The 24,635-nt window shown below is 43.6% G+C and overlaps 2 protein-coding genes across 4 annotated transcripts in view; one reads left to right on the top strand and one right to left on the bottom strand.

The window, feature by feature from the left end:
- Positions 1–23,743, top strand: LOC138851966 (uncharacterized). Of its 2 annotated transcripts, XM_070081548.1 has the most exons (3): positions 1–1,206; positions 20,281–20,400; positions 20,696–23,743. In XM_070081548.1, the coding sequence occupies exon 1, from the start codon at positions 76–78 to the stop codon at positions 562–564; it is 489 nt and encodes a 162-aa protein (XP_069937649.1). In that variant the 5' UTR covers positions 1–75; the 3' UTR covers positions 565–1,206; positions 20,281–20,400; positions 20,696–23,743. The 2 variants fall into 2 exon arrangements, with proteins under 2 accessions (XP_069937649.1, XP_069937650.1); XM_070081549.1 differs by lacking the exon at positions 20,281–20,400 and having other exon boundaries at positions 21,696–23,743.
- The window catches only part of LOC128705209 (BTB/POZ domain-containing protein 6-B-like), an 18,829-nt gene continuing 13,618 nt past the window's right edge, over positions 19,425–24,635 (bottom strand). For both annotated transcript variants that reach the window (XM_070081546.1, XM_070081547.1), the window contains exons 3-4: positions 24,041–24,274; positions 19,425–20,340 (exon numbers count right to left, since the gene is read on the bottom strand). In XM_070081546.1, the coding sequence (XP_069937647.1) occupies positions 20,200–20,340; positions 24,041–24,274 (375 nt within the window). In that variant the 3' untranslated portion in view covers positions 19,425–20,199. The remainder of the gene's footprint in view (positions 20,341–24,040; positions 24,275–24,635) is intronic.

Raw genomic sequence — 24,635 nt, 5'->3', positions numbered from 1 at the left:
TCAACACATGTCTGCGAGTCAAGTTCTCGAGAATTACTTCTCTGAGAGAAGCTTTCATTGTCACCTTTATTGAAGATGAGGAAGCTGACAAGGTACTCACCTCCTGCAATAAAGACCTTAGACGACCGTGGCTTTACCATCTCCACCTCACCTTATATGCTGGCTAAACGGTCTGTGTTCATGAAACGCTTTGATAAGTTCATCACAACCATGTCTACCGAGGACATTAAGTCATCACTTGAAGACCTAAACACCTGGGCCAAGATTGACTCTGTTGTGAAGATCCCCAACGCTTCCTCGATGCTCAAGATCACGTTTCTTGATGTCCACATGGCAGCCAGAGCGCTGTCTGATGGCCTGGCCATCTACTACTTCATCAACCCTCGACAAATTGAGCCAGAACGCTTCAACCATATAACACCTTGTTGGACGTGCTACTCCTACAATCATTCAACTACCGACTGTCATGTGAAGAACAAGATCTGTTCCACCTGTGGGTCTGAAGGTCACGACCTTCGTTCCTGCACCACTACTTCTGCTCCCACCTGCATCAACTGTAAGTGACCACCATACTTTGGCAGCCAAATGTTCTGTTCGTAAGGAGATCCTTTCAAAGAAGACAACAGGAAACTTTCCTACTTATGCTGCAATAGCCAAGCTTCAGTCTACAACCACCAAGATTTTACAAGCCACTCAGCAGCCTCCAACAACCACCGCCTCTCCTCTACCAAACGATATCTCAACAAAATTTTATTACTGCATGATGTATGCACACATGCATAATGCAGCAAACCCGGGTTCTTTCAACACATCTATAAATGAAATTCTTGCCCTCAACAATATGCCATCATTCATCTTCCCAGCTAAGTCCTCATTCAGCTGATATTTTGAATAAAATTCCGAAAATCGTCAGCTTCGAGGCACCAGATGACTTGCAAGATATGTTATCTACAGATGCCACCTGCTCTACTTCGGAATCCACCAATGAGAGACCACCTCCGCCTCAAGCCACCACCACTACCACGGACCAATCAGAGGCCTCGCTGCCCATCGAGCCTTCACCAACTCCCGCTAATGAGAGACCACCTCCACCTTCCACCACCAACCAATCGCCAACCTCCCCTGCCTACTCCCTCAGTCAGAAACAAAAGACTCCTCATATGCTACCACAACCGCTTCCGCCTCAACACACACAGATTCAACCAGGTAAGACAGGACCTCACATACCTCAGGAACAACATACTTCATAGCCTAGAGCAGGACCACAACACCCATTGGGCAGGGCTTATACACCAGGCAAATGAGCAACGCATAAAAGACCCCAAAACTTTCTGGAACTTCATTAATAGAATCCGAGGTAACAACAACAACAACAAATTCGAACACATCACCCACGACAACAGAAACATCACCGACCCACAAACAGCAACAAACATCTTCAAGAATATATGGAAGAATATTTTCCACCCACACCCTCCACTATCAGACACTCTGCCACATATACTTATTTATTATTTATTTATTTATTATAAATTTGTGCACACATACAGAGGTACAAAAAAATACAGATAAGAGCAGTATGCCAAAGCCACTTATACTATGCATAGCATTACGGGCTGGCTTAAAATTAACTTAAGATTAACTAAGCAATGATGAAGTCAGTGATAAAACATTAATGTAAACAGATTACTATAAAGCACAAGTGAGTATTACAAAGACAGGTCATATGAAGGATTCTGTTAGGTAGTGTATTTAAAAAATAATAAAGTTAGATTGGGTTTTAGGTTTAACATTTATGTGATATAATTGTGAGAAACATTTAAGATATACAATTTATAAGGTTCAGTTATTCAGTATTTATTTGGTTTTGGGTGAGTAAGTGATCTTTGAGTAGAGACTTGAATTTATAAACAGGTAGTGTTTCTTTTATATTTACAGGTAATGAATTCCAGATTTTAGGGCCTTTTATGTGCATTGAGTTTTTGCATAGTGTGAGATGGACACGAGGAACATCAAAGAGTGATCTGTGCCTTGTGTTATGGTCATGTGTTCTGTTGAGGTTGGCAAGGAGATGTTTGAGGGGAGGGTTAATATCAGAGTTAAGTGTTCTATGTATGTAATAGGTGCAGTAATATGTATGGATGTTTTGTATGGTGAGTAGGTTTAGTGTATTGAATATTGGTGGAGTGTGCTGCCTGTAGTGAGAATTTGTTATCATTCTAACTGCAGCCTTTTGTTGGGTAATTAGTGGTCTGAGATGGTTAACTGTTGTTGAGCCCCATGCACAAATTCCATAGGTGAGATAGGGGTAAATAAGAGAGTGATATAGGGCCAGGAGGGCTGACTGTGGAACATAGTACCGTATCTTCGATAGTATGCCTACAGTCTTGGAAATTTTCTTAGAAATTTGTTGTATATGTGTATGAAATTTGAGTCTATTATCAAGGTGGATTCCTAAGAATTTTCCCTCTGTTAGCTTTGTGATAGGTGATCCGTTTATCATTATGTTAAGAGGGACATCTGTAGCTCTGTTACCAAACTGAATGAAGTAGGTTTTGTCAATGTTTAGTGTAAGTTTGTTAGTCCTCATCCAGGTAGATATTTTCTGTAATTCGGTATTTACAGTATTGGCTAGTGTGACTGGGCTCGGGTGAGAGAAGACGTATGTAGTGTCATCTGCAAATAGTGTGGGTTTGAGTAATTGCGAAGCATTTGGAAGGTCATTTATGTATAGGAGAAAGAGAAGAGGGCCAAGGACACTTCCCTGTGGGACACCAACTGTAATTGGTTGCGCAGAAGAGTTTGCCCCATTTGCGTACACATATTGGCTTCTGTTGCTGAGGTATGACTTGAGGTAATTGAGGGAGTGCCCTCTTATACCATAGTGTGACAATTTTACGTGGAGCAAGTCATGGTCAACTGTATCAAAAGCTTTACGTAAGTCAATGAAGATCCCCAGTGGGACTTCTTTTTTTTCTATTGCAGTGTATATATGTTCTAGCATGTGTATAATAGCATCATTAGTATTTTTATTAGGCCTGAATCCAAATTGGCAGGGGTTGAGTATGTTTTGGGAGATAAGGTAGGAGTAGATTCGTTTGTGAATTAGTTTTTCAAAGATTTTTGAGAGAGGGTGTAAGTTGGATATTGGCCTATAGTTATTCAACTCTGTTTGGTCTCCTCCTTTGTGGATCGGGGTGACCCTTGCTATTTTGAGTACTGTAGGGAAGGTGGAGGATTCAATGGATTTGTTAAAGAGTGTTGCAATGATTGGAGATAGCACTTGTGACACTTTTTTATATATAAAGGGTGGTAAGGTACTTAAATCTCCTGCCTTGTTTTTTAGTGCATTGATAATAAGGGAGACTTCGTATGGGTTAGTCGGAGCAATGGAACACTGAACACGTACACCTAACGGCACCTGACAGGTACATACAACCTGACTCACTCACTGCCACTAGGAACTGGACACCCCATCACAGCGTATGACATTAAAACTCTCATTCAGCGCCTTCCTCCAAAAGCCCCAGGAGCCTCCGGCATCAACCACATCATCCTAGAACATCTCTCAGACTCAATCATCTCAGCCTTCACCAACCTCCTCAATGCATCACTTGCATCCGGCTACTTCCCCACTCTCTTCAAAGCAGCCACTGCTATCCTCATCCCAAAACCCAACAAAGACCACTCTGACCCAAAAAACTACCGCCCCATCAGCTTGCTCGAAGTACTGGGAAAGATCTATGAAAAAATCATAAACTCACGACTACGTAGACATCTTGAAACAAACTCTCTCTTATATAATGGCCAATTTGGCTTCAGATCAAACCGTTCCACTCAAGATGCACTCAACTTAATTCTAAACTACATCCACATAAACCAATACCAAGGGAAAAAGACAGCCCTAGTAGCCAAAGATGTTGAGAAAGCCTTTGACACAGTGTGGCACAACGGCTTAAGGTTTAAGCTATGTTCCAACTTCGACCTCCCTCGGTCTATCAGCAAACTACTCTGTAACTTCCTAGATGATAGGACTATAAGGATTAAGTTCCAACTCTTCATCCAGGTCATCTGATCTGCTCTCATTATCCTTGGATCAAACTTCACATCCCCCCACACATTCTACCACAATCTTCGGCTAAACTCCATGGATTTTTTCCGTTTTTTTTCTTTAATTTTGGTACTGAAGATGGGTCCCTAGCAATTTCGAAAAAGCGTTTTAATCGAAGTAAATTTTTACTTGGGTTCAATCGCAATTTGAACCTTCAACACAACCGGAGGTCCCAGGTTCGATCCTGGGAATGGTGTAGACGCTGGGCATGTTACCTTACATCTATCCCTGTTCACCTAGCAGTAAGTAGGTACTTGGGTGTTAGTCATCTTACACCTGCTGTCCCTGTTCATCTAGCAGTAAGTAGGTACCTGAGTGTTAGTCACCTTTCACCTTCTGTCACTGTTCACCTAGCAACAAGCAGGTACCTGGGTGTTAGTCACCTTACACCTGCTGTCCCTGTTCACCTAGCAGTAAGTAGGTATTTGAGCGTTAGTCATCTTACACCTGCTGTCCCTGGTCACCTAGCAGTAAATAGGTTCCTGGTTGTTAGTCATCTTATACCTGCTGTTTCTGTTCACCTAGCAGTAAGTAGGTACCTGGGTGTTAGTCATTCGGTATGGATGGCAACCTGGAGAAGAACACCTAAGGACCACAGGTAAAGAACCAGGTAAACTCCAGGTAAACAGAAGACAAGTTACACTGGCTTTCCTAGGTTATCCTGGGTTACTAACACACTTGGATTAATAACTTTGAGTTATCCTCCGTTAGCCTGGATTACTAACCTTCTGAGGTTAATTTCTTGGGTTATCTTGGCTTATTAATCCTCCAGGGTTGATAATCTTGGGTCATCCTGGCTTACTAACTTTCAGGGTTAGTTGTCTTGGGTTACTAGCCTGCAGGGGTTAATAATCTTGGGTTATCCTGGCTTACTAACCCTCCGGGTTAATAATCCTTGCTTACTAACCCTCCAGGTTAATAATCCTGGCTTACTAACCCTCCAGGGTTAATAGTCCTGGCTTACTAACCCTTCAGGGTTAATAGTCCTGGCTTATTGACCTTCCAGAATTAATAATCTTGGCTTACTAACTCTCCAGGGTTAATAATCCTGGCTTACTAACCCTCCAGGATTAATAATCCTGGCTTACTAACCCTTCGGGGTTAATAATCCTGGCTTAATAACCCTCCGGGTTAATAATCCTTGCTTACTAACCATCCAGGATTAATAATCCTGGCTTACTAACCCTCCAGGGTTAATAATCCTGGCTTGCTAACCCTCCAGGGTTAATAATCCTGGCTTACTAACCCTCCAGGGTTAATCTTGGGTTATCCCTGGGTGACTAGCTCACCGGAGTTCTTCTTCTTGTCCAGGTGTGAAGTAAGGACTCAGCTAGTCAACCATCAACCCAACCTGTCGAGAGTAAGAGACAGTCTAATTCTCAACCTATACATAACTACATACAAACTTATATTGTAAACATTCCATCATGGTTAGGAAAAAATGGGCATTAATTCGTGGAAGTCGTAGCTTTGTTTCTGTTAGAGCTGCCTTTTCCAATTCGTCGTTAGAGCTGCCTTTTCCAATTCGTCGTTAGAGCTGCCTTTTCCAATTCGTCGTCAACTGGATGGAAAAATATACACAAATGAAATATAATGTGATCTCTTATTGACAACTTTTCGCCCACACAGTGGGTTTTATCAGGTCACAAACAGATCTACTTTGGTAAATTGATTAATTAATTCGTCAGGAACTGCGTCCTGACACGAGTCTTAAGATGACCCATCTGATGGTCTCTAAGGAGATGTCGATCTAATTCAGCTGTTCTGTGGCTGCGTTCATTGTCTTGCTGTAGTCCCTGTGTGTGCCACTGCAAAACATTTTATGCACTACAGGGTGGTCGGCTAAATTTGAAAATAAACGCATGGACTCCGTTTGTCCATTATGCATATGTTTACGAAGGTCCTCACAATAATTCTGAATGTCGTTTTGTTTTCCCCTGAGTCTATCAGGTCGCATCTGATGCTGGTAAAGCCCTTGATAGTCGACATCATTTGACGGCTCAAGAGGTAATATGGGATGTCCTAGTCTGTTCTCTTTGACTACAGTATTCCTCACTGGTTCTCTATAAGGATTACAATGCTGAGTTTACAGAAATTTGGTTATTGTTTGGTTTAACATGTAGTAAAATTGAGATTACAGAGTGTACCACTAGAACGCTTAGCATGGCTAGGCATTTCGGGCATACTTAGTTTTATTCTTAAATGTAAAATATTACAAATTATGAGGTAAGTTGGTATTATGGCTAAGTGACTAAATACTATTTTGTGAGTTTAGCAATGTGAATGCTTTTGTTTTGGCACAGTATATAGTTTCAGTATTGGAGTATCACAGGATTCATTATATTAAGACTGAGATTAATATTTCTGTTTATGGTCAAATGAGTGAGCGAGTGTAAGTGTGAACCACCAGGTGGTATTCGTGAAGTTAGTTGACGGGGTGTATCAGGGAGATAAGATGTTTTCTAATGGTAGTTTTGAAGGTGATGAATGTGTCTGCAGTTCTAGAGTTCTCAGGTAGGGTATTCCAGATTTTAGGGCCTTTGACATACATTGAATTTTTGTAAAGGTTTAGTCGGACACGGGGAATGTCGTAGAGATGTTTGTTTCTGGTGTTATGCCTGTGGGTTCTGTCACAACTATCAAGAAAGCGTTTTAGGTCAAGGTTGATATTAGAGTTTAAGGCCCTGTAGATATAGATTGCACAGTAGTAAGTGTGGATGTACTGAACTGGGAGTAAGTTTAGATCTTTGAAGAGTGGGGGGGTGTGCTGCCAGGGATGGGATTTAGTGATTATTCTTACTGCAGCTTTTTGTTGGGTTATTATTGGCTTTAGGTGTGTTGCTGCAGTTGATCCCCAAGCACAAATAGCATAGGTGAGGTATGGATAAATAAGTGAGTGGTATAGTGTGAGAAGGGCATTTTGCGGCACGTAGTATCGTATCTTGGAGAGGATCCCAACCGTTTTGGATACTTTTTTGGCTATATGCTGGATATGGGTGCTGAAATTCAGGTTATTGTCAAGGTATAAGCCTAAGAATTTTCCCCCATTATTTCTGGTAATTAGAGTGTTGTCAATCTTAATGTTAATTTGTGCATCTCCTGCTCTGCTACCAAACATAATATAGTAAGTTTTGTCAGTGTTAAGCGTAAGTTTATTGGCTGTCATCCAAGTCGATATTTTAATCAGCTCCTCATTCACAATGGTGTTAAGGGTGGCAAGATTAGGGTGAGAGATGACATAAGTCGTGTCATCAGCAAAGAGAATGGGTTTCAGGTGTTGGGATACGTTTGGAAGGTCATTGATGTATATGAGGAAGAGCAGGGGACCAAGGACACTTCCCTGCGGAACTCCAGTATCAAGTGGCCGTGTTGCTGATGCTGTGTCTTTAATGGTGACGTACTGATACCTATTAGTAATGTAAGATTTGAAATAAGCAAGCGCATGGCCTCTTATACCGTAGTGGTCAAGTTTGTGGAGTAGGATTTCGTGGTTTACTGTGTCAAAAGCTTTTCTTAGGTCAATAAAAATTCCTAGTGGATATTCCTTATTTTCCAATGCTGTGTAAAGCAGATCTAGCATTTTTATGATTGCATCATTAGTGCTTTTATTTTTCCTGAATCCAAACTGGCAGGGGTTGAGTATGTTTTGAGCCGTTATAAATGAATACAGTCTCCTGTGCACGAGTTTCTCAAAGATTTTGGATAGCAATGGTAAGTTAGATATTGGCCTATAGTTGTTTAAGTCTGTAGGGTCACCACCTTTATGTATTGGTGTAACCCTTGCCATCTTGAGTAGTTTCGGGAAGGTGCTAGTCTCTATTGACTTGTTAAAAAGTAATGAAATAGCATGCGAAAGGACATGGGCCGCTCGCTTGTACAGTAATGGTGGGACATGAGACAGATTCCCCGAGTTATTTTTAAGTGACTTTATGATCTCAATGACTTCCGTGGGCTCAGTTGGTGCAAGATAGAAGGAATTAGGGAAATTTCCATCTAGGTAGTCCCCGGCATGGGCATTGGTATGTGGGATTTTACTGGCGAGATTAGATCCTATGTTTGAGAAGAAGTCGTTTATCTTGTTAGCTGTGTCAGTGGGATGTAGTGGTGTTTCATTAGGTTTAGTTAGGACAATATTCTTGGTTTTTCTCAGTTTGTGGGTCCCTAGAATCTGAGAGAGTGTTTTCCAGGTCTTTTTTATATCTCCTCTAGTGTCTGTGAATCTACTGGAGTAGTATAGTTGTTTGGCTTTTTTTATTACTTTGGTGAGAGCTGATGAATAGTGTTTAAGAATATCTTTGTGTATTAAGCCCTGTCTATATTGCTTTTCATATTGGTGTTTCTTGTCAATGGATTTCAGAATGGTGCTGGTTAGCCATGGGCAACCAAGCCGTTTGTTTGTGATCTGTTTTGTTTTTATAGGACAATGTTTGTTGTATAGTCTAAGTAATTTGTTAAGAAAGATGTCTGTCCAGTCATCAATACCATTGGCCTTGGAGAATTCTGTAGGCCAATCAACAGTCTCTAGGTCAGCTGTGAACTTCCTTACTGAGGCCTCGTCATGGAGTCTAAATGAGACTTTGTTGTATTCAAGTGGTGGTTTACTAATGTTTGTCAGGAGGAAGGTAGGGTAGTGGTCTGTAGTGCTATCTGTGATTATCCCTGATTTAAGGGGGGCTAGTATATTGGTCCATATGTGGTCTATTATGGTTGCACTTGTCTCAGTGAGCCTGGTTGGTTTAGTTATTGTTGGTATGAGAAGTGTGTTGTTCATATTGTTGATGAAATCAGTTACAGGCTGATCATCTAGTAAGCCAAGGTTGATGTTGAAGTCTCCAGCTAAGAGAAGGTGGTGCTTATTCATTTGTCTGTTTGTTATTAGTGACTTTAATTTCTCACTGAAATTTGGGATGTTTGTGTGAGGTATCCGGTAAATGGCACCAATTGTTATAGGCGTCTTAAGGTTTTTTACAGTAAAATTAGCAAAAATGTATTCCCCATATTCATCACTAAAGCAAGTGGTGCTAAGACAAGATAATTGGTTAGAGTAATAGATTGCAATACCACCCCCAACTTGGTTTGTTCTGCAGTTGTGAATTGCTGTGTATCCTGGTAGAGGGTAGATATCTATTGTGTCCTGCTTAAGCCAGGTCTCAGTAAGAATAATGCAGGAGAAGGGTGTCTTTAGTGATTCAAGGAGTGCTAGGAGGTCATCATAGTGTTTGCTTAAGGACCTGATGTTGTAGTTTAGTACTGATAGACTTTTAGCATTGTTTAGGATAGTGGTGGCTTGTGATGCTGTGTAATAAAGGCAGTTACTTTCCAATAGGTTTTGATTGGGTGTCAGATTATGGAGGTTTAGATCAGGGTCAACGTGATCAATCATCTTCTAGGTTTAAAATTATGGTTATTTATATCCTGAGTTGTGTGTTGAGTTCTACTACTGATATCTGTAGTGGTTGGAAGTTTGGACAAGTATATAGCTAGAGTATTTTGGTCATGTAGGGTATAGTCACTACTACACATAATGAAGTTGATGTTGTCTGTGTGTTGTGCTGGAATGAACTAAAGTACAACTAGGTATAAACTAGTAATATAAAAATACAAATTAAAAATAGAACAAGACTCTCACTTGTAATTGCACTAAGGTCTAATAATGACTTTTGTGGAGTCTATGTTTTGAGCTAGAGTGAGCTAAAGTACAATAGGTTTAATCTAATAATATAAAAGTACAAATTAAAAATAGCACTAGTCTCTCACTAGTAATTGCACTATGGTCTAATATAGTGAATTTGGTATTGACTATGTCTTGAGGTAGAATGAGCTATGGTACAACTGAATTTAATCTAATAATATAAAAATACAAATTAAAAAATACAAATTAAAAGTAGCACCAGTCTCTCACTAGTAATTGCACTATGGTCTAATATAGTGAATTTGGTATTGACTATGTATTGAGCTAGAAAGAGCTATAGTACAACAACTTTAGTCTAATAATATAAAAATACAAATTACAAATAGCACCAGTCTCTCACTAGTAATTGCACTATGGTCTAGTATAGTGAATTTGGTATTGACTATGTATTGAGCTAGAATGAGCTAGAGTAAAACTGTGATTAATCTAATAATATAATAAAGGAACAAGACTCTCAATTGTAATTGCACTAAGGTCTTATATAAGTTGTTTACAAGAATTAGAGTATAATTAGATTTAAATTGACAGGATAAAATACACAAATTAAGGTAGCAAAATAATAATAAAAAAAAAGAATTGATAAAAATAAAAATGGCAATGACTTGGTTATAATATGCTAGTAAGATGGTAGACAGGATGATATAAAAGTTGTAGTTGAAAATACTAGGTTAAAAAAGTATGGAATAAAAATGGTCAATAAAAGAAGTTTACAATAAGTTTGATCAATATAGTTTAAAGTAAAATTGGGCAATAATAGGGATTTAGAATAAAATTGGGCAATTGAGTATTTTTTAAAGTGAGGTAGAATTATTGAAGACAAGTTATGGTTAGTTTATAAAAAAATAAGATGGAACAGTGATGTGGTAAGTTGTAAAAAAGGAGATAGATTCTGTAGATATTTAATACAATTAAGACTATGAGGTAGAATGGTCGTTGAGTACAACAATGACAATTAAAAGTAGTTGGAGTATTAGAATTTTAGGGGGGCACAAATTTATGACAATATAACACTAACGGTGGACTATGGGTATTATCTGCACTTTACTCTGATTCTGTTAGTCCAGCCTCACTTAGGAATGTTTTAAGGTCATGTTCTGTGGAGATGAAGTATCTCTTTCCAGTGGGCTGTTTCCTAACTGCTATTTTTCCATCCCTCACAAAGCACTGGTGGATTTTTTGGGCATAGCGCAGTTTTCTTAGCCGATAAAGAAGGTTTTGTCTCGTTTTGGTAAGGCACTCATTGACGTAAACATCAGTTTTCATAGAAATAGATGTTTTTAGTAGGTTGTTTCTTTGTAAGCTAGTTTGGAATTTTAACAGCACTGTTTTTTTACCTGCTTGATAGCCCATCAGTTTGCAATCCTTTAAGTCATCACTACGTATGTTAAGGCGAAGGTGGTCCTTGATAAGCTGTAGGGTGGTCTCCATGCAGGTCTCTTGGGTGACTGTGGGTGGGAGATGTTTGCTGTTAACTACAACAGCGTCAGATAGCTGCTGTTGGTCATTATGGTCTTGGAAGTTGGTTATGACATTGGCAAGTTGTTGGTCCACTCTTGATCTTTCCTCTGTAATGTTGGTAGTAAGTAGGGTGACTTGGTCTTTTAGAGTGTTGATGGTGTCTAGGGACCGGGTGTGGGTGTTGCTTTGTTGTTCTAGAGTGTCTAGTTTATGTTCTAGAGCAGTGATCTTGTTGAGGTAATCTGCATTGCTAGCCTTTAGTTCCTGCATTTCTTGAGTTAGTTTGGTGATCGTTTGGTTCTGAATCATAAGGAGTTTAGCTATTTCTGGGTCGGTGATCTTCTTGACATCAAATACTGGGAAGGAGTTATCTTGGACTGTAGCGGCGGCCATGTTTGTTGTTGTCTGTCGTGTGTTGTGGTGGTGTCGGTGGGTGATGAGGGTTGTGTCCTGGCTGGCAGTACCACAAGTTTTCCTCGTGTTATTACTGCTCTCACCTTTGATGTTAGGAGTCCTTAGCTGGTTACTGGATCTTCTTTTATTGTTCTGACCCTTGTCCATTGGCTGTGGCTTCGGGTGAATAGTAGGCGATGGGTGTTGGGTGAATGTTGTGGAGTATCACTTCAGTGGCAGCGGGGTAGGAGTTGCTAGAACGAGTCCTATTAGTTGGTAATTTGTGAACTTTTGGGTGATTTCTGCAGTTGCTTTATATCATTCTGGGTATCCACACATGTTAGTGTTATGCGGGTCTTGATTAGGTCATCACTGGGCTGCTGGGAACCTCAGGTAGAAGTAAAAATAGAGGACAAGGTTCCTGTTGCCGCTGCCGCTGCCGCTGCTAAGACATTTATGCAGCCTTTGGACGAAGACCTACTTCGACTAGTGGATGGTACCACTATGACCCCACCTCCACCTGCTTCACCTCACCTCACTACAGTATATAAGCCACGTCTACGGCCCTATGCTGTACATTCTACAAGATTGATGGACTGAACACATCGACTCCAGGCTGAGGGACTGATTACCTCATACTCCTCCTCTCCTTACGCCTTCCTCTTTGTATTGGACTGATGAAGCCACTGTGTGGCGAAACGTTTCCTGAATAAAGATTCCCACATGCTGCATAAATGTCTCAATCTTCAACATGATGCTTCTTGCCACAGTTCGGAAATCTAGGTTCCATAGCTTCACCTTTCTGCAGTTTATCCAAGCAGTCCTTGGTTGGGTGAGACCCGCTGCAAGTGCCGCATATTTTTCCTTAAACTGACATTGGGCGCTGAGGTGGTTGCACCTGTGGCACCTGAAGCACCTCAGAGGTTTTGGGTTGTACATCCTAACCTGGTATTTTCCCCAAGAACCGAGATCTAGTTCAGCTGGGAGAGGTCCTCTATGTTGGATCAAGACCTACCTTGTAGGTACATTGCCATCCGTCTTGGCTCGGAGCCGCACAGCTTTCAGGATGTTTTTGCTACTATGGATTGCATCGAAAGACATGTCTAGTGGATAGCGCATTAGCACACCTTTTGTTACCCGCTCTATGGATTGTAGTTCTGCTAGAACAAGTGGTGATTCGAGGTCGTTCACCTTTTGCAGGGAGTGAGAATGAACCTCCCTTTCAGATTTGGGGACATTGATATCTTCAGGCCGTATTTCTTTTCTAGAAGAGTATAGAAGAATACTGGGTGTTGTGGTGTTCTTTGCTTATTAATTTGAACTTGTTGCCTGCAGATGTCTTGGCTTGCCCGATCTGAGGTAACATGGTGTCTCCTCTGGGACTTCGGGGCTCCTGCTGCCTGGTTGGGATGAACGTTTCTTGATCCATCCCTATCTCACCATCCAAGCTGTCTACATACATTATTCATTTACTGTTTCACCAGTTGAATTGTTGAATTTATTTGTGTTAACCAAGTGATCTTAATTTGTATACTGCACTTTTATTGTGATTTTCTTTGTCTTTATTCATTTACTGATTCATGTTAATGTGAGATTTGTGAATTGTACCTGAGACTAGGTTAAGTCCTGTAATTATTTGCTGGCATTGTACAGGAAAGTGCTAGGTTAAGCTTTCACATCGATACACATTTCAATTGGGATTTGAGAGCTAACAGTGTACATTTTTGATTCAGAGTAGAGTCAATATAATAAAGGGAGTTGTCAAGCTTGTTGAGAAGCCTTGAGACTCGTTCATTCTCACCTAATACCGTTCGTGCTGTGGGGTGGGCTAATTGAAGTACAAATTAGTACCGTGATCTTAACTAAACCGCAACTATGGTAGGTGAAGATGTAGTACCAGCTGTCCCAGCTCTAAGTCAATTAAAGCGGTCTATGGGAGCCTATAAGGGGCGCCTGAGCAAAGCATGTGAAGAGTGTCGTACGGTCAGGCAAGATCAAAACGTAGACTGGGAGGAACTAGAGAGTTGCCTGAAACCTTTGGAGCAAAGACTGGAGGCCTTTGAGAGATCATTTATCCTTCATGAGACAGAGGCCTATACTACAGGTGAGTCTGAATATACAGTCAAAGTAGCACGGAAGGACTATGACGAACGAAGGGCAGAGTGTAAAGCAGAGATGAGACTGCAGGCAGTTAATAAAGACTTTGAAGGCCTGTACAGCAGGGAGAGCAAATGTTTCAAGCAACACGAACAACAGCACGCCTGTTAATGTGTTGCCCAGATTGCCCCAGTTGAATTTACCAACGTTCGACGGAACCTTAACAGAGTACATTGCTTTCTGGGATCAGTTTAAAGCCCAGATAGATGACAGAGACGATTTGTCAGATGCCGTCAAATTACAATATTTACGTTCACAGCTCAAGGGTAAAGCCTTGGACTTGGTCCGGCATTACCAAACCACCGACACCAATTACCAACATGCCAAAGACCAATTAAAGGACACGTTTGGCAACACTGAGGAGATAAAAGTAGCTATACTTTATCGGTTGTTGGATCTAGAGGCTTGTCGCCATGACCGTCAGAGCCTAGAGAAGTTCCGAATCGAAGTTATGAGTTTGACGAATAGTCTTAAAGATTTACATGATTGGGGTAAGTCGGAATGGTTCATCAGTCAGGTGATTCAGAGGAAACTGGCTGGCACTACAGTGCATGAGTTACACTTAAAATATCGGACGAATAGGTTCACGATAAAACAAATTGTTGAGGGGTTGGGAGATCTCGTTTCTCATTTGAGTATAGGGGTACCTGGAGTTTACCTGGAGAGAGTTTCGGGGGTCAACGCCCCCGCGGCCCGGTCTGTGACCAGGCCTCCTGGTGGATCAGCGCCTGGTCAACCAGGCTGTTGCTGCTGGCTGCACGCAAACCAACGTACGAGCCACAGCCCGGCTGATCAGGAACTGACTTTAGGTGCTTGTCCAGTGCCAGCTTGAAGACTGCCAGGGGTCTGTTGGTAATCCCCCTTATGTGTGCTGGGAGGCAGTTGAACAGTCTCGGGCCCCTGACACTTATTGTATGGTCTCTTAACGTGCTAGTGACACCCCTGCTTTTCATTGGGGGGATGGTGCATCGTCTGCCAAGTCTTTTGCTTTCGTAGTGAGTGATTTTCGTGTGCAAGTTCGGTACTAGTCCCTCTAGGATTTTCCAGGTGTATATAATCATGTATCTTTCCCTCCTGCGTTCCAGAGAATACAGGTTTAGGAACCTCAAGCGCTCCCAATAATTGAGGTGTTTTATCTCCGTTATGCGCACCGTGAAAGTTCTCTGTACATTTTCTAGGTCGGCAATTTCACCTGCCTTGAAAGGTGCTGTTAGTGTGCAGCAATATTCCAGCCTAGATAGAACAAGTGACCTGAAGAGTGTCATCATGGGCTTGGCCTCCCTAGTTTTGAAGGTTCTCATTATCCATCCTGTCACCACCAACGCCACATAAAAACCCAGAGAGTCACTCAAAGATCTCAAGAGATCAGTCTAAAGCTCGTACGACTAACGTTGGAGTGTACTATGGTAAAGAGGTGTCTAAGGTAAGAACCTCTAAGCAGAACCTCAGAGGCACTCATGCCAGAATATGCGTGTTCTGCGAAGGCGAACACTCTAGCACGAGTTGCTCGGAGTATATAACACTGAGCAGTAGGCAACAGAGACTAAGGGAGTTGAGACTCTGCTTCAAGTGTTGTGGGGAACACTTTGCGAGAGACTGTGGCACCCAGCTCAGTGAGTGTCGAGTCTGTTGCAAAGGTAAGCACCATACTGCACTATGTCCCAATAATTTAAGGGAACCCCAAGCTAGTAGGGATATCTCTCAGGTAGAGATAGAAAGTGAGTCCGAGCCTGAAATGGTAGCCAGCGTGATTAGTGGGAGTGAAGTCTCTAATCCGAGTGAGAATCACGGAGGTGCTGCCCTACCTACAGTCATGGCAAAGGTTGTGAATGGGCACAGGTCCGAAACAACCCGATTATTCTTTGACCCAGGAGCACAAGTATCCTTGATAACAAAGAAGTTGGTGGCTAAATTAAAGTTGAAGGCCACAAAGAAAGTTAGTATGATGTTGGGAGGGGCTATAAGTCAGGTCCCACCCAAATCTTATGATGTGGTGGATGTCACAGTCAAATTAGGTGGACATCGCAGAGACATTACAGCCTTGGTGGTAGAGACATTACCCACGGCAATTACAGCGAGAGGTCTTGCTGCAGCAGCTAAGCGATTGAAAGACCTTGACGTGAAGCTGGCAGACCAGGGAATTACCACTGACACAGTCAGAAATGTAGGTATCCTGGTGGGAGCCAATCATATAGATGACTTCCTGTCTACACGATGGACGTTTAAGGAAGGAATTGGTTTATACAGATCCCCAGTAGGATACATCATAGGCGGCAGGATTCCACCTGAATTCCCTGCCACGCCAGATAGAGGAGAAGCTGTCCCCATGATAGCTGGGGGAGTAGTGATAATGAATACCAGTATACACGATGAACCGCCAGGGAAGCTGAACCAGGTAGGTAGTGACGAACACTCGGCCACCTTGGGAAAACACTTTTACAGGGTACATAAAGAGGGAGATAGATTGCCATTAAATCTAGGGAACCTCGTAACAGTGGGAGGAAAGGCTACCAAGGCATGTGGGCCACTGGGTGGGAAAGTACGGAGCCACTCAGTCAAGGCTAGACATACGAAAGACGCTAAAGTTAAAGGAAAGGGTGCTAAGACCACCGGAACCAACAAGTTTACACCCCCAGAGGTCCACACAGGGGAAACTGGACGGTTGAAGTTAGACCTGAGTCTGCTCGACGAGAGTGGCCGGACGGCACTCGTGTCCAGGGTCCGCTGTGGGGGCTTGCGGAAGGTGAACTTGATTTAGACTTAGCGCCTACCTTCGCTGGCGGGAGGATGTGGAAATTTATTTGGTCCCTAAAGTTCCACAGGACAGATCCGGCATGGCCGTGATGGAACGGCTGAGCTGGGTGGCCCTTAAACCCTCCCAAACAAACAGCATTCTCTCTGGTTGGCGATGGATTCTTGGTAGGCATGTTATTTAAGTTATAGATTTACTCTTCAGGGAAGGAGTAGGTAGTTTTACTGTTAGTATATTAATATTAGGTTTACTAAGGCAACTGTAGATAATAATAATGTAGACCTAAGACCTTAACATAGGTAGTAATAGGCCGATAATGTAGGCAAACACTAGGATAAGTTAGCTAGGGAGAACTGGCAGCCCTAGTTTGAACGAAGAGACGAGGGTCTGGAAGAGAGACCAGCTCGTTCTTCTTAAGACAGACACCAACTGGACAAGACGTGCCGTGATCAGCAGACGGCGCCCCCCACGTGTCTTCACATTTGAGACCTGGGGAAATCTGGTAGAGGCACCTCGATGTACCATAGATGACCTCCGTCAGGCCCATACAGTAAGACAAGACCTCCACTTTATCTCGTAGATTTCTGGCCAGTGTCTGGGGAGAATTGTGAGTGAGTTTGATCTGTGGGCCTGTGTTGCAGCTGGCAGTGCATGCCCAGTAAGTACCAGTGTCTCAAGGCAGTCTGGAAGCTAGTGTCCGTGTCTGCATAGTTATACTAGGGGATACATACCCTCTTGGATATAGGAATTTCTGAGGTGCAGGCAGGACACTAATAACGATTGAATATTGCAGGAATTAAGGCTCCCGGTTGCACGTGGTTTCTGAGGGGAAGTCCAAAGGGGCTAAGGCTAAGCTTAGGGAAGTTGAAGATCAGGATATATGCTGCAACACCAAGTAAGTTAGTCCTTTATACGTGCATGCAGGCGAGTTTCTTGCAACATCAATCATTTGTGAAAATCTGTCCTATAAGCCACTTGTGAGGCTGAGGTACCCACCTCAGAGCTCGGTGTCAACAGAGTTTGCCAGGGTAGGCGACTCACTTGGAGGCAGTCCTCACAAATTTTCACAGGTTGTAACCAGATATAAACATGTAAATAGTTTATTATCACTGTAACTTGTTTAGCTATCAAAACTTTGTGGCCGAGTCCCCGGACCCGTTATGTTGGGTTCAGTACGGCGTATGCTGTCAGTGGCCCTGTAAACCCCAACAACAACAACAACCCATTATGTGCCACTGTTATGTTTTGAGTGCCACTCATAGATGGCTATGATATACCTGGAGGGTGATAAATTAGACACATGACTCACGAAATCGTAATGACACGACGGTCTGGAGTTTTGAGACTGATCGCGGGTTCAAACCCCACCCATGGTACGGTTTGTTTCACTTGGGTATCTTTAATGAGGAAACGTTTCGCCACACAGTGGTTTCATCAGTCCATACAAAGGAGAATGGTTAAGAACAAGAGGAGTTTGAGGTAATCAGTCCCTCAGCCGTAGGTCGATGTAATTAGTCCATCATTCTTGAAAAGAAGAAGAAGTGGCTTATATACTGTAGACAGGTGAGGTGGTATTACATTTGACGAATGTGGAAATAGGTCATGCCCAAGAGTTAGGCAAGTGAAGAATTCCCAGATTACCTCAAACTCCTCCTGTTCGTCATCATTCTCCTTTGCATGGTCTGATGATGAAGCCACTGTTTGGCGAAATATTTCCTTATTAAAGATACCCAAATGTTGCACATGTGTCTAATTTATCAAGTTGTCGTTCTCTGATCCATTCATCTACATACCTGGAGGGTATTTCGGGGGTCAACGCCCCCGCGGTCCGGTCCATGACCAGGCTGGTGTGCACAATAAGGTCATATAAACCAAGACCACCTGTGCACACCTGAACTCCCTGGTTTCACTGGTTAAGTTGTATCATGTACTTGTAGATATAAAGATTATTATTATAAGAGTGCAACAGCAGGAGCTGTGACTCGACCCATGCAACCACAAACAGAAGAGTCCTGTGTGTATATAACTTATTATAACGGTGAACAGATATAAACATGTAAACATTTTAATACCATTGTAACTTGTCCAGCTATCAAAACTTTGCGGCCCAGTCACTGGACCCATTATGTATACCTCTGTAATCTTTTAAGAACCAGTATGGGTATGGGGTACCAAGCCATGAGGCCTGGTTTCAGACCGAGCCGCGGGGGCGTTGGCCCCCGAAACCCTCTCCAGGTAAACTCCAGGTAGTAGGTTCGCCGGTCTTGTCCCTGCCCGGGTCTTTTCCAAATGATGATCTGGCGTACATAATAAAGTAAACTGAGTTTAGTTGTATCGTCTGAGAACCTAGTTTATGGTGTACCGTCAACTTATCCTGTGCGTGTAGCGCAAAAAAAAAAAAATTATTACAAAAATCACAATGGGTCGTTGTTCGACCCTACTGAATATTGTTAGATCTCCAGGTAGATGTTTGGACATTTTAAGATATAATGCTTCAGTGTATGACCGTGTCTCTGTCCACACACCAGTGTATGACCGTGTCTCTGTCCACACACCAGTGTATGACCGTGTCTCTGTCCACACACCAGCGTATGACCGTGTCTCTGTCCACACACCAGTGTATGACCGTGTCTCTGTCCACACACCAGTGTATGACCGTGTCTCTGTCCACACACCAGCGTATGACCGTGTCTCTGTCCACACACCAGTGTATGACCGTGTCTCTGTCCACACACTAGTATATGACCGTGTCTGTCCACACACCAGTGTATGACCGTGTCTCTATCCACACACCAGCGTATGACCGTGTCTCTGTCCACACACCAGTGTATGACCGTGTCTCTGTCCGCACACCAGCGTATGACCGTGTCTCTATCCACACACCAGTGTATGACCGTGTCTCTGTCCACACACCAGTGTATGACCGTGTCTCTGTCCACACACCAGTGTATGACCGTGTCTCTATCCACACACCAGTGTATGACCGTCTCTCTATCCACACACCAGTGTATGACCGTCTCTATCCACACACCAGTGTATGGCCCTGTCCCTATCCACACACCAGTGTATGACCGTGTCTCTATCCACACACCAGTGTATGACCGTCTCTATCCACACACCAGTATATGACCGTCTCTACCCACACACCAGTGTATGACCGTCTGTATCCACACACTAGTGTATGGCCGTCTCTATCCACACACCAGTGTATGACCGTCTCTATCCACACACCGGTGTATGACCGTCTCTGTCCGCACACCAGTGTATGACCCTGTCTCTGTCGACACACCACTGTACTGCTTTGTCTCTGTCCACATACGTGTATGGCCCTGTCTCTGTCGACACATCACTGTACCGCTTTGTCTCTGTCCACACACGTGTATGGCCCTGTCACTGTCGACAAACCAGTATATGGCCCTGTCTTTGTCCACACACCAGTGTATGACTCTGTCTGTCCACACACCAGTGTATGGCCCTATCTCTGTCCACACGCTTTGCATTTTATATCATTGACATCTCCATACGAACAGTACTGCCAAAGATACTTATAGCCTAGCTTTAATCTAGCCTTGTGTGTAGTGTGTCATGCTGACCTGGGTTCCATACGGCACATGCTGTCAGTGGCTCTATAAACCCTCACACGGCACAAGCCGTCATAGGCCCTCTAATGCAACAACTTACCTGTGCACACTTAGCCAGCAATTGATCATCTTCCAGCATCAGTGCTGTCTCATATACGCCAGGGAAGGTGCTCGCCGTCACTTCTTGAACCAAATACTGGAAGACAGGAGAGAAATGAGTGACATAGCAAGAACTGTTTGTAGCTACAGAAGCAAAGTTAGTGGGTGTTCAGTTTTCAGTATCTCCTTCTCCTTGTCCTCAAATACACGTGTATTTAAAGTTGACATGTTAATTGTGAGTTTCCATATTACCCATTAATGCTCTTGACTCCATGAGTGTCTATTGTGATATGATCATGACTTGGGCAGTGAAAATGACTGATGTTGTGATGTAGTCCAGCTGGGCTTGTGAGGTCTCTGGGGAGACCTAATTTAACCAATTATATGGTCACACCTTGCCTTGGCAGACGTCTGTAGCCACGCCCACGTCTGAGGTCTTTTGTTCTTAACAGCGTCAGAGCTCGGCGTCAGGTCGCAACACGTGGTACATACACCATTGGGGAGGGGGTACTTTGACTACCATAAAAGCCCAAGGAAGAGCATGATCATGAGATTCGAGCGGAGCTGCTGCTGGGGTGCAGGGCTCGGGAGAAGGCTGCTGAAGTCTCTGGAGGAGACTGTTGGAGGCATTGGGCAGAGTACTGGCTTGGCGCAGTACTCGTGCTGTGTAGGTCTTGGGACCGGTGGCTTAGTTCCTGTAGTGAACTGTCCTCTGTGCTATATTGTAAGTTATATTCATTTTCGTCAAGTTGATTGTATTCCCTGTCTCACTGCTTATGTGTACCATCCCATTTATCTAAACCACAATAATGTTCTGTTCCCAAATATATTATTGTACAAAGACGTAATAATAAACTGTGTTTGAGTAGAATAGTAATATTCACTGTCCCCGTTATTTGCTATTCCTATTTCTTATATTTTATTATGTTTATATATGAGTGAAGAGTGGGCGAGGCATATGTTAGTGAGTATTGTAGAGTTAATGAGAGTGTCGTGGTGGTCACCACTGACCTGTCATTACTTACCTACCTCCGCACTCACCCCTCCTACTGCCTACGCCTGTCACCTACCTACTACTGACCCCCTCCACTTACCCCCATATTCCGCCAATCATTACCCCCCTACATGACATGGTGTCTAAGCGGTGGTGGTTCTTATTTTTATAGTAGGAACCAGTCCCATGTGCCTTATTTTTGACTGCTCGGTTATACTTATGTTATGCTACCATTTTTTTTTCTTGTGTGTGTAAAGTTAAAGTAAATTTCAGTGTGATATTATAATCCTAGTGACCTTAACTGACCTTTTTTTCAGACGGTGGGTCTGAATAATTGTTTGGTTGTAATATTATATTTGGTGGAGTGGTTGTTGGTTAGAGATAAATGGTGGAGAATATCAGTATTTGGGTGAGACTTTTGGGGGAAGCAATTACTGGCCGAAATTGAATATTTACAGAGGAATGAGAAGTCACCCAGCCCACCTTGGAAGACTCACCCACAACTGTCACCCATTGAAGAGTTGCCTATAATTGCTGTCCACCTGATGTGCCCAGTCACCCAGCTGATATGCCCAGTCACCCAGCTGATGTGCCCCAGTAGATGTATTGCTGCCCTGGTCTGTCATCCAGTGTAGTGGGTGTCTGTCTGCGTCACCCAGCCTCTGTGACCATCACCCACGGACCGCCAGTTACCCGCAGTTGCCAGGGATGGGTGACCGCACCTGCTGTTGATGACCTGAAGTGACCTCACCTCACCTCGAGAAACTGACCATAGCCTGCTACTGCTGATGTCGGCTGCTGAGATGCTGTAGCCGTGCTGCTATGCTGTGGCCGTGCTGAGATGCTGTAGCCATGCTGCGATGCTGTGGCCGTGCTGTGTGCTGCTGTGATACGACCGTGCTGCGATGCTGTATCCATGCTGCGATGCTGTGGCCGTGCTGTGTGCTGCTGTGATACAGCCGTGCTGTGATGTTGAGATGCTGCGGTCGTGCGGTGATGTTGAGATGCTGTGGCCGTGCTGTGTGCTGCTGTGATACGGCCTTGCTGCGATGCTGCCTAGCTCAAAAGGAGGAGATGGCGGTGATGCTGCAGTGGTGTGTGAGGGATTCTGGCTGGTGTGCCAGGACAGGAGAATCTACTATGATGGAGCTGCCATTCTCCGAGATGTGGAAGGAAGTGAGCCGCGGAGATGGACTCCAGCTGCTGGGACCAGCCTGCTTTCAAGGGCGGAATGGAGGTGTATCCTGCCTTGTTGGTCGACCTGTACGACCGGTATGCGGGGATGCCCTGCCAGCCATGAGAGACAATTAAGAATGTGAGATGTCCCCAGCCTACTTTGACTTGCCAGAAGTGTTAGTGTTACCTGTGTGGAATAAGGTGACCTTGAAAACGGTCCAGTGATTATGGCCGCCTTGTTTTATGAGGCCAGTGAATCCTAGTAGTGGCATAGGATAATGGAGGGTCTTAGCTGCGATGCCTGCCCTGTCTCGATTTTCAGATGTTGTAGTGTGCATGTGAAGTGTGCCGAAAATGCGACCTTGGTGGTCGTGAAGTGGTCCAGTTGCAGTTACTTGAAAGAATGCAACCCGTTGGAGCAGTTTTCCACGCCATAGAAGCCTAGAGAGGTTTGGCCCAATGGTTAACGTGCGAGGGTGACTAGCATTGGCTAGTGCATTTCTAGTAGAAGTAGGGAAGGCACTGGAGCCCGATATTTAGGTTTAAGGAGAAATGACGGGTAAAGAGGCTTTGCACCAGAGAGCGACTATTATGCTGACCAACTGCCAGGTGTACTGATTATGCTACCTTGTGGTAGTTGAGGAGGTTGAGGGAAATATAATTGTATTATGTATAATTTTGTCTTTGTATTGTAATAGATTTAAGGGATTAGGATTAAAATAGTCTAATAACTAGGACAAATTGTCCTAGTTCTCAGATATTTTAAATTAGGGGAGAAAGGGGGATGTGATGTAGTCCAGCTGGGCTTGTGAGGTCTCTGGGGAGACCTAATTTAACCAATTATATGGTCACACCTTGCCTTGGCAGACGTCTGTAGCCACGCCCACGTCTGAGGTCTTTTGTTCTTAACAGCGTCAGAGCTCGGCGTCAGGTCGCAACACGTGGTACATACACCATTGGGGAGGGGGTACTTTGACTACCATAAAAGCCCAAGGAAGAGCATGATCATGAGATTCGAGCGGAGCTGCTGCTGGGGTGCAGGGCTCGGGAGAAGGCTGCTGAAGTCTCTGGAGGAGACTGTTGGAGGCATTGGGCAGAGTACTGGCTTGGCGCAGTACTCGTGCTGTGTAGGTCTTGGGACCGGTGGCTTAGTTCCTGTAGTGAACTGTCCTCTGTGCTATATTGTAAGTTATATTCATTTTCGTCAAGTTGATTGTATTCCCTGTCTCACTGCTTATGTGTACCATCCCATTTATCTAAACCACAATAATGTTCTGTTCCCAAATATATTATTGTACAAAGACGTAATAATAAACTGTGTTTGAGTAAATAGTAATATTCACTGTCCCCGTTATTTGCTATTCCTATTTCTTATATTTTATTATGTTTATATATGAGTGAAGAGTGGGCGAGGCATATGTTAGTGAGTATTGTAGAGTTAATGAGAGTGTCGTGGTGGTCACCACTGACCTGTCATTACTTACCTACCTCCGCACTCACCCCTCCTACTGCCTACGACTGTCACCTACCTACTACTGACCCCCTCCACTTACCCCCATATTCCGCTAATCATTACCCCCCTACATGACAATGTGAACGAGTTGGTTCAAGCATGTGGGAACCTCACCTGGGAGCACAGCTTGCACAGAGGATCCATCTGGTACTTAGCAGCTAGCTGGTATACTTGGAGAGCCAGCTGCACCCCCGGCAGCTGGCTGTGGTTGAGGTATATATGATCTAGGAGCCAGTTGAAGGCTTCAGGAGGGTCTTCCGGAAGGTGCAGCAGGTCACCCTCGGCCAGGGGACCATACAGCATGGCCTCGAAGACTGGAGAACTTATGGCCAGGACCCAGCGATGGACCTGCTCAAGCAGGAGACCAAGACCAAGATTAGTTGTGCTACCTCAGCAGCTAGCTCATTCTGTGAGCGGAAATAAAAAAAAACTAGATTACAGAGGTTACAAAGGGTCTTTACCAAGAGGACTCTTGGATGTCGCTACCGTCCGGCTCCGGCTGGGTTACCAGTATCTTTGGGAGACTAACTAAAACCAACTAACCAAACTAAATGTAAACTTTGCCAGGTGGACTATTGTCACAACCTGCGTCATTATGTACTGGAATGCGATCATATTAATGAATTCTGAGACAATTCACAAAGAAAAGTTTAATAAATGTCAAATTATTTTATCCACAATGGTTTATTACAGACCATTCTGGAAAAAA

Source organism: Cherax quadricarinatus, unplaced genomic scaffold, assembly GCF_038502225.1.
Source record: "Cherax quadricarinatus isolate ZL_2023a unplaced genomic scaffold, ASM3850222v1 Contig3070, whole genome shotgun sequence".
Taxonomy (NCBI): Eukaryota; Metazoa; Arthropoda; class Malacostraca; order Decapoda; family Parastacidae; genus Cherax; species Cherax quadricarinatus.
This window is presented reverse-complemented; position numbering and strand designations above follow the sequence as displayed.

Coding starts and splice junctions, on each gene's coding strand:
- LOC138851966 (XM_070081549.1), top strand. CDS start 76: ATGAGGAAGCTGACAAGGTACTCACCTCCTGCAATAAAGACCTTAGAC.